Source organism: Mesoplodon bidens (genome assembly GCF_964165515.1).
Source record: "Mesoplodon bidens genome assembly, chromosome: X".
Classification (NCBI taxonomy): domain Eukaryota; kingdom Metazoa; phylum Chordata; class Mammalia; order Artiodactyla; family Ziphiidae; genus Mesoplodon; species Mesoplodon bidens.
In genome coordinates, this window is record NC_138163.1 from 52,214,603 (window position 1) to 52,224,977 (window position 10,375).

General features: G+C 52.6%; 1 protein-coding gene across 1 annotated transcript; it reads left to right on the plus strand.

Annotated features, from left to right (window-relative positions):
• Window positions 1-534: 534 nt before the first annotated feature.
• On the plus strand, window positions 535-9,345 carry LOC308608812 (nuclear RNA export factor 5-like; the record flags this gene model as incomplete). The annotated part of the gene is made up of 16 exons (XM_081222144.1): window positions 535-769; window positions 2,863-3,038; window positions 4,246-4,350; window positions 4,467-4,547; window positions 4,684-4,753; window positions 4,900-4,988; window positions 5,108-5,215; window positions 5,339-5,508; window positions 7,323-7,359; window positions 7,708-7,830; window positions 7,914-7,969; window positions 8,113-8,220; window positions 8,327-8,385; window positions 8,494-8,609; window positions 8,705-8,747; window positions 9,134-9,345. The coding sequence occupies 16 exons, from the start codon at window positions 535-537 to the stop codon at window positions 9,343-9,345; spliced, it is 1,788 nt and encodes a 595-aa protein (XP_081078270.1).
• Window positions 9,346-10,375: the final 1,030 nt, after the last annotated feature.

The window sequence follows — 10,375 nt, forward strand, 5'->3', positions numbered from 1 at the left end:
AAGTAAATCCCAGGACCTCATGGCTTCACTGGATTATTCTATCAAATACTTGACAAAGCGATGTCTGAGACTGCTTGTGTCTGAATCACCTTGATGAGGGAGGTCTCTAGCCCTGTTCAGGCACCTGATGCAGTTGGTCAGCCGGGGGACTGCGGTAGCTGTCAGCTAGCTCCCTTTTACCCTTTCCCCTGGCAACGTTATTTCGGAAGGAATGTGGGTTCTTGCAAATGACTCTGACTCTTCCTATACACTGTACGTAGACCACATGCCCTTACTGCTCCCTTTAAAATGTGAACTTTTCCCTTTCATTGCTGGATTTCCCTGAAAACGAGTTGGTTGCCCGGCATTCTCCAAAGGTCAGCAAAAAGGTTCCTCTTTGTTGTTGTTATTGTTGATGAGGGTCATTATGAACTCCTGGCTTTTGAGCATGTTGGTGGGCTTCAAACCATTGTGATGTGGTGTTGAGCAGAGGACTGAAATGATGTGACTTGCGCTCTGCTGCTGGGCTGAAAACAGATAGGTAAGGGAGCCAGGATGAAAGCAGAGGGGCCAGCTGGACAGCAGTCCAGTCCAGGAGGTAGATGTTGGTGTCCTGGCCAGGGTGGTTGTAATGGAGGTGGTGAGAAGTGGCTGGCTTCTGGACATACTTTGAGAGAGGGGCCAAGAGAATTTCCTGACCAGTTGGATGTGGAGTGTGGGAGAAAGAGAGCACGCCAGGTCCCCTCCGAGTTTTGGGGACTGAGCAAGTGGCATTTGTGGGTCAAGTGCAGTATCTGTGTTTACTTTCCCTTCCAGTGCCACACAGGGAAAGTCCCAAGGTTGTTAGTAGCAGGATTGCCCTGACATCGGGCCGCACAAGGAAAGCAACCCTTTCCCAGTGAAGTTCATCTGAGGCCTGGTCGTAATCACTCCATCGTGGAGTGATCAGCAGTGGACGGATCTTTACTCATAAGCGTGCCCTGAGACAACATGGAATAGTTAGCGTACAAAAGGCACAGCACACAAACCTAGAGAACGTTAAGCATTACAACCCAAGGGAAGCTGGTTTCTAACAGTGTAATTACCATAATCCTCCTTCCCTACAAGCCACTAGTATGATTATCTGCTGGTTCACTGTTTCAGTGGAATGTGTTAAAAATAAAATAACCTTAGTGAATCAATCTATGGGGAAGAGAATTGACACGACCTTATTTCTGCAGGGGCCAAAAATCTTCCAAATTTTATCCCATGGTGAATGAGATATGTTGGAGGGGAGAATTTGTGGGCGGAGGGGTGAACAGCAACACTACTCCTGGGAGTGAATACAAGGTGAGGTATACCCAGGACACTTTCTAAGCATGCCTGTAGCTTCAGTATCCAGTACAGTAGATGTCTGAGTAAAGAAAATGAACAAGAGCCAAAGAGAGGCCTTACAGAATGATGAAAGGATCAGGACACCCGGGAGACATAAAGATCCTAAATGCGTATGCACCAAACAACAGAGCCTCAAAGTACACGGAGCAGAAGCTGGTGGAGCTGAAAGGAGAAAGAGCCAGATTTGTAATTATAGTGGGGGCCTCCCAAACCCACCTCCCTCTTAGCAAGTGACAGAATTACTAGAGAGGAAATCAGCAAGCATATAGGAGACCTGAATACCACAGTAAACTAAAGAGATCAGCATGACATAAATAAAACAGTCCGCCCACCAACAGCAGAGTACAGGTTTTTCCCCGAGGGTCTCTGTAACATTCACCAAGTTAGACCATCTCCTTGACCATCATACAAACCTCAGTAAATTCAAAAAGAACTGAGGGACTTTCCTGGTGGTGCAGTGGTTAAGAATCTGCCTGCCAGTGCCGAAGACACAGGTTCGAGCCCTGATCAGGAAGATCCCACATGCCGCAGAGCAACTAAGCCCGTGTGCCTCAACTACTGAGCCTGTGCTCTAGAGCCCTCGAGCCACAGCTTCTGAGCCCGCGTGCCACCACTACTGAAGCCCACGCACCTAGAGCCCAAGCTCCGCAACAAGAGAAGCCGCTGCAAGCAGAAGCCCGTGCACCACGACGAAGAGTAGCCCCTGCTAGCCGCATGTATAGAAACCCTGTGTGCAGCATCAAAGACCCAAGGCAACCATAAATACAGAAATGAATTTATTTAAAAAAAGAAGAATTGAAATCACCCAGAGTGTGTTAGAAGGGCTGAATTTAGGAAGAGTTGCCAGCTGAGCTGAAAGGCATTTCAGGCTGGCCCAATAGAGAGCTCACTCTGGCTCTTTCAAACAGAGTATTGTTCAGGGCAAGGCTGGAGAAAGGGAGACAATTCAAGAGGCTGTTACATCAGTGCCACCTGACGTTAAAGTTCCTAGTGCACTGGCAAAGGAAGTCCAGCCAGCTTGCTTGTTGTTAGTGGAATCGGTTTGGTGACTCATTGGATTTGTCAAGCACGAGAGAGGTATTGGTGTGGTTGCTGGAAAGTCCTGAGAGAAGGCAAGATTCGGGTGCCTTCCTGGTATATATATGACTGCTGTCCAGTCTAACCCATGGACGCATACACCGCAGTTCTTTATCAGTCCAGCTCCACTGTTTTAAAAGTTTCACCGCAGTTGTCCTCTCCTCCCTCCTCCTTCTCCTCCCTCTTTCTCCTCCTTGTCCTCCTCTTCCTCATCCTGCTCCTCCTCGATTCTTCCCCTGATAGTGCCAGCTGTCGGATAAGGCTGTCCTCTCTGGACAGGCAGAAGAGTGTCCTTTCTGAGGTTTGTGGGATTGATCCCTTAGGCCAGGTTGGCACTTTGCCTGCCCTACCATGCTGTTAGCCTAAGACATGGTGCATGGTAAGTGGACCACAGATGTGTCTGCAAACTTGTATTTTTGTTCCTCTTTTCAGAATACAGTGATGGTGGTGGACCACCTCAAGGAAGAAAGAAAGGTTGGAGTTCTTTCCCAGGTAATTCTGGCGAGAGGAGCCCTCATTATGAACACGATGAGTGTGAGCCTCAGCCCTCACACCTCCAGGAGGATGCTGGAAACGTGGTGAAGAGGGATGTCCAGGAGGACCCCAAAGTAAGACAGTAAGTGGCCAGGCAGCAGGGTTTGTACACAGCAGCCCCTGGGACTATGCACCTCTCTCAGTCTCCGTGGACTTGTTTTTCTTCTCTCACTGCAAACTGAAGCTTGCTAGAAGTGAAATAATGGTTGAGCAATGCTAAGTGTAGTGCTGGTGTCAAAGAGACGAGGGTGTACAGAAGACTTCCTTAGCACTTAGGGCCCCTCACCCTCCTTCTCTCCACATCCCCCCTGCAGCTCTCCCGGTGCCATCCGAGGCAACAAGAAGAGAGTGAGATGGCACAGTAAAGGCCACAGGCATAAGAGTGTGTGGAGAAAGAGAACACCTGTGGAGAGAGAAATGGGGGAGAACACACATGATGGAACCCCAGGGAGCTGGTTCAGGGTCACAGTGAGTATCCTGAAAAATGCATAGAATGTGCAGGAGAGAAAAGCCAGGGGGAGTTGTGTTGGGCTCATGAAGACATGCTGGTTTATTTCACTGGGGACAGTTTGTAATCTGTCCCTTTAATTACCAGGAGTTAACAGTCTTGTTCATCTAAGGGCAGATTCAGAGAAGCAATGTAAAGGGAACAGGCTGACTGTGAGGAGAACGGAGGAGCCTGTCTCAAAGCAAAGATGGAAACTACTGCCAAGGATATGGAGCAACTCCACATTGGAGGTCTCAGCTTGGCAAGCTGAGTGTGGGAGATGGAGGGTCGAGCCTCTGGAGACCTTGTCTGAGGGGGAAGCAGTGTCTGCACTGGGTTGGATCTCCTGGAAATTTATAAAAGGAAGATCATCTCTGACACCTTGATTATGTGGAAGAGAGTTTGACTGGAGAGAAAGAGTATTTAGGAAATCCATGTTATGCACACCCATAAGAAATTTTGCCAGTGGTCCCTTCTTTAGAAGCCCTTTCAAGCGCAGTAGAAGGCCGGAAAAGAACAGGAAAAAGTTCGTCCTCCAGCCTAAATTCCCTGCTGTCTGTCCTCTCTCCCATCCCTTCTTTTCATCCTTAGATTCCTTGTGGGATGAAGTATGACAAGACATGGCTAATGAACTCAATCCAGAGCCATTGCAGTGTCCCCTTCACTCCAGTGGATGTAAGAGAGGATGCCGGAGCCAGACGCGTGGGCACAGGGAAGGGGGAGAGAGAGAGAGACCTGGTTCAGCAGGGTCTGTTGACTTCTGATACTATTGCTGTTGCATTCAATCCCTGTAGTTCCACTTTTTGCAAAATGGGGCTCAGTTCTTTGTCCAGGAAGCTAGCACTGCCTGTGCATTGATGGATGTCAGCTACAAGATTTGTGACGAGGAGAGACGAAAGGTGTGTGTCGAGGGCATTACGTGTACCTCATCCTGAGGAAGGAGGACAGGCCAGGGGCTGGTTGTCTTCTTTGGAACTAGAGTTCCTGGTGCTTACCCCACGTCTTCTTCCTGCAGATACCTGTCTTTGTCGGCACCTCCGCTGTTCCCTACTCTGTGCGGGATAAGTTGAAGCCAGAAGAAATGGAGCAGCTAAATGTAATGCAGACTCAAGGCGTGTTGTGTGCCAGCGCTCAGACCCACCTCACCTTCCTCCAGTGCCCCGTCCCCCTCACCCCCAATTTCCCTGCCACCACCACAGCCTCAGAGCGGCTGTCTCCATCTCTCTCCACAGCTGACATTGAGCAAACGATATAATATCTTCAAGCAAGCTCTTGACCTCCAGAGGCTCCGCTTTGACCCAGGTATGGCTGACAGCAGTAATTCTAGGGCAGGCGAGGGCAGAGGGGTCTTCCTGGAGGGTGACTTAGGGATGGTAACGTGGGGAGGGGCTGGTGCTGGCCCCAGACCCCACTCAGCCATCTGATTCCCTCCCCTCTCCTTCCTGAAGACTTGGTAGGCCATGATATTGATATAATTCTGAATCGAAGAAGCTGCATGGCTGCCACCCTGCATGTCATCGAAAAGAATTTCCCTGAGGTGAGGCTGTAGGCCCAGTGCTGGTATTAGGGTAGGGGGTGGAAGAGCTGGGGTGCAGGGCAGATTTGTCTCCAAGGTCCTCGATAGTAACCTTCACTCTACCTCTTCTTGCCCCAAAGCTGTTGTCCTTGAACTTGAGCAGCAACAAACTGTACCAGCTGGATGGCCTGTCTGACATTATACAGGTGGCCCTCACGGTCAAGACCCTGAACATCTCTGAAAATGAGGTGAGAAGAGGGAGCCAGGTCAAACTTGGGTTGAGAGCAGAGAGGGCGTGTTAGTGGCCATGAGAGTGACGACAGGAGGCAGGTGAAGGAACCTGTGGGGGAGGGAGGGGTCTGGGGGTGCAGGGATCCGGATGTTCCTCTTTCCCTGGGATTCCTTTTACCACTTCCCCCCATATTTCTCAGCTGAAGTCTGTGTGGGAGTTGAGCAAGATGCAAGGGCTGAAGCTTGAAGAGCTGTGGCTGCAAGGGAACCCGTTGTGTGGCACCTTCCCAGACCAGTCCACCTATGTAAGGTCAGTGTGAACACCCTGTCACCCTTCTTGGTGACCTTCACCCATGGGAGCCTAGACTATCTGTGACAGTGCCCCTATGCCGCAGGTGGCCGCCCTGGTCTTCTGGGAGGATCACAGGCCCCACCTTCTGCTCTCTCTGTGCCTATCACCAGTGAGGAGTTTCCTTCCCCTGACCTGCTCACCTCTGCAGGCACTCTGGGGTCTGTTTCCAGCTCTCTGCGCCCAGCTATATTGCACCAAGGCCTCCCAAGAGTGTGCCCCAGGATGCAGAGCTTCTCCTCCTCACCAGGACCAGGAGCGACCAGCCTTGATCCAGATGCTGGCGCCCTGGACTGAGAAGGGCCCTCCAGTCCTGGGCCTCTTGCTGAGCGAAGCCTTCCTTCTTCGTGCTGAGCTGGGGTGTGCCTCCCCCGTTCTGAGAGGGGCCCTAATCCCCTGCCTCCAAAGCAGTCCACCCTCCTCTCCCAGGTTGACATGCGGGCTTTCCTGCGCCATGCTGAGGGCTGAGGCCGTGGGTGGCTGCTGTCATGACATCCATTCTGCTGGCCCAGTGCCAGGAATTGGACCCTCCTTGGGGTCCAGCTTGGGAAAAAGCAGGGCTCCTTGAGTCAAGGGGTCAGACGTGGGCTCCCGCCAGTGATCAGAGGGCTTCCTGAGGCAGGAGTGGAAGGCAGAGGGCAGAGGCGGTAGGGGAGACAGAAGGACAGGCCTCTCAGGGTCACTTGCCATCCCTCCCTGCACACGTCACAGCATCCCGCCTGGTCCTTCACAGGAGCCCTGGGCAGCCTGAGACAGGTATGATTCCTCAGATAAAGAACCAACTCAGACAGGTGCAGGGGTCATCAGGAGAGAAGACGGTGGTCATCAGAGGGGGCCACGGATCCTCAGCCCCATACGGAGCTGGTACCTGACCCTTGCCTCCATCTGGGGAAGATCTGCCCCCATGGCTGCTCGTTTTCCCATGCCCAAGTCTGGCTGAGCTCACACAGGTGACAAAGTTTCAGCCAGTATCCAGTGGGCCCCCAGCCCAATATGTGCATAGTTTCCATTCCTACCTGGTGTGTCTGGGCGATTCTGGGGCAGATGAAGAGCCGCAATGGGTGTGCCGTTTCCCCTTTCTTCTCTCTTCTTCCCTGACCCCCACCACGGGAGAGCTTCTTTCCCTTCCCTTTGTTTTCTCTCTCTCCCTTGTCTCTGTGCCCCTAGGTCTCTCTCATCTCTCCCCTCCTACCTTCACTCCCTTTCTGTCCTCATCCCCTCCATCTCCCTCCCTGCCTCCTGAGCCCCACCTCACTCACCTCCCTGGCCCAGCATCCTGGGCCATCCCGGGGGGGTGCCCAGGTCTTGCCAGAGTGCTGGACTCCCGGTGAGGTGGCAGGGCCCCGGGCTCCCACTCCATGCCCTCTTCTCCCCACAGCCTTCATTGGGGCCCTGGAGGAAGGAAGGGAGGAGAAGGAAGCCCTGCAGCATGGGTTTCAAATGCTGGTCCCTGTGGCACTGGAGAAGGGAGTCTGAGTAGTCTGGGTGGGAGCTACCAAGGCGAAGGAGAGGGAGGGAGGGAAGGAATATTAAAGTGAAGGTACTGAGAGAGATGAGGAGACAGTGCCTTTCGGACAGTAGGATGACAGATGCTCAGTGCTCAACAGGCAAGTGGACCGAAAACCCTTAAAATCAGGAGCAGATGTGGGCAAAGGGTGCTGCTGGATTGGCCAGAACACACTGACCTCTCTTTATGGTATTACTGTTTTACCTCAAAGGAAGCATTGCAACCTTGAACTATCAACCAGCTCTTCTCTATTTTTGGTTTTGGACAGGGCCATCAGAGAATATTTCCCGAAGTTGTTACGTCTGGTAAGTGCCTACGTAAATCATTGTATCTTACGAATGTTGGTGGCCTCTGCACCTGCCCTCAAGCCCGTTGGGTCTTACCTAGATCACATATTAGCATCAGAAGCTTAACCATTTTGGGGGACATGGACTCCTGAAAATGACATGGATATACTTGCTGGAAAAATACCCATAAATACACACACACACACACACACACACACACACACACACACACACAAGTTGAATATAACACTAGAGACTTCCAGGACCTCATGATGAAGACATCCACTGTAAGCTTTCCCATGGAATTTCCAGGGCCCTTTCGCACCTGACCTCTGACCCTCACCCTCCTGGGCCCTTTTCCCGGATCATCCAGGGCCACTCCCCTGGTCTCCACTCCTGACTTCCTCTTCCCTTCTCCAGGATGGCCAGGAGTTACAGTCACCAGTTACCCTTGACGTTGACACTCCCTACATAGTAAAGCCCTGCAAGGTGAGGAAGTGGATCAAACAACATTTGGGGTGTTGCAGGGAGGCTTTATCTACTGCATAGTCTCAAGTGCCATTTGATTCCAGCACATCTTCCTTGGATCTGATGAGCTGAAGAGCCTAGTCCTGCAATTCCTACAGCAGTAAGTACCTCTGACAAGCGGAGCAAGGGATGGAGGGCTATGAGAGGTGAGGCCACCTAAGCACAGGTCTGCTCAGGGGAGTTTTCAAGTCTCATTTGAGGTCCAGACCACAGAGATAGACTGTCTTCACTGCCCCCCCTTAGGTACTACTTGATCCATGACTACGGAGACAGACAGCATCTCGCGGGTGCTTATCACGAGGAGGCCTGCTTCTCCCTGACCATTCCCTTCCACCCCGAGGACCCAGCCCCGTGAGTATCACAGCACAGGCTCTGCTCCTGGGCCGTGTGGCTCCCCAGCAGACACAGGCCAGCTCCTGCAAATACGCACCACCCACTGTTGCTCTTTGTCTCCTAGAAGCAGCTTGTGCGAGTACTTCAAGGACAGCAGGAATATGAAGAAGCTCAAGGACCCCCGTGAGTGTGCGATGGGAAGACTGGGTGGGAAAGGGCGTTGAAGGGGTCAATCATAGGGCCCAGGGCGTGGCAGCCCCTGACCTTCGCTCGCTTGCCCTCCCCTCACAGACCTGCGGGTTCAGCTGCTGAAGCACACAAAACGTGTCATTGTGCACACCCTCTGTGGGTTGCCCAAGACTCAGCGTGACTTCAGCTCCTTCGTGGTGGACATTTGGTTCCAGATGGTGAGCGCCTGCTTCCTCCCTCGGGCGGGCCCAGGAAGCCATGGGTGGGTAGGAGGTGGAGGTGGTGACTGGGCGCCTGGACTCTTCCCTTTCAGGAAACAATGCTCTGCTTCTCCGTCAGCGGGGTGTTCGAGGAAGGTAAGTGTGTGTAGACCCCTTCCCCAGATGTCTCATTGCTGCCTCCCCTTGGCCAGGCTCACTCCCAGAACCACCCAGCTTCCTGGACCCCTTCCTTTCCCTTCCCTTCCCTTCCCTCCACTCCCCTCTTCCCTCCCCAACTGACCTCCCCCACCTCCCCTCCCCTCCCCTCCCCTCCCCTCCCCTCCCCCACTGTGTTCTCCAGCCCTCAGTCTTCCCACAGACAATCCAGGTCTGAGCTGTGTCCATGCCTGTCTGACCTGCACACCCTGGACTTTGGGGACATAAGCTGTGGAGTTTGGTGACTCTCATCCCAGATACTTACTCTGAGAACACGGGCCGTTACTAAACCTCTCAGTTTCCTCATTTGCAAAATGGGGCTGTAGTATCCACCTCTTGGGGAGCTGCGAAGAATGCACCCGTGAACTTGTGTAGTGGTTGTCAGGGGCCATGTAACTGGGCGCAGACTGCTCCTATAGCTGCCCTGCCCATTCCAGACACCCTGGCCCCTGTGAACAACTGCTCTCTTAGCATGAGTGTCCAGTCACACCCTGACTGGGGACCGCCGTGTGAGCATGTACAGCATGTGCTACACTAAGGGGGACTGTTGTTTGTTTGCTATTGAAGGAAGTTGTCAGGGCTGTGTGCGTGCCTTCACCCGGACTTTCATCGCTACCCGTGCCAGCTACTGCAGGTGAGAGCCCTGTTGTGGGCAGGAATACCCATCCCCGCCTGGGCTCAGGGGCCTGGGAATGTGGTGGTGCAGACCTTAGGTTTACTCGGTACTGTGGAAAGCCAGCAGGGAGATGCCAGGAGCAGTCTAGCCTAGTGGTTAAGAAGAGCGTGGGCTCTGGAATCGGCCTATGCGTTCTCTCCTTGACACAACACTCACTCGCTGTGTGATCTTGGTCAAGTCACATGACCTCTGTGTGACTCAGTGTCTTCTTCCGAGAATGGGGATCAGTGCGTCCAGCCCTTGGGCTGTGGTAAAGGGTAAATGCGAAATTGCCCATGGGTTGGGGATAAACCTATAAATCGAGTGAAGGTGGTAGACAGCCTCTCCAAAGGTGGGCTCTGTGGGGAGGGGCAGAGGTACCAGTCAAGGAACCTGGGAGACAGACACAGGAGGGACGTGGAAGGAATCTGGTTGCAGAGTGCCACTGGGAGCAGAGTCAGTATTGGGGGTGAGGGTGTCCATCCATCAGTTGTCTGAGGGCCCATTTTTCCTTCAGTCTGTGCATCGTGAATGACGAGCTGTTTGTGAGGGATGCCGACCCCAGTGAGACCCAGTGGTGTTCTGCATCCCAGTGCCTACACCCACCTCCAGCTCCATGCACACCCTCTCCCAGCTGCAGCAGGACATCATGGAGGCATCCTCCACCCCATCTGAGATGAACCTCTAGTGGTCTCAGAAGTGAGTGCTGGGTTTGCATGGGGATAGGAGGGAGCTGGGACGAGTAGAGGAGGGATTAATGGGAACTTAAAGGTAATTTGTTTTCCTTGTTTATTTCAGTCATTTTTAATCTGAACATTTCATTCGTGGTACATATGAAGCTACCTAGTTATTTTGAGCAGCCTTGTATTATTTTTATTAATTTCATGGATGCTGCTTCTGTATTAACAGAGAG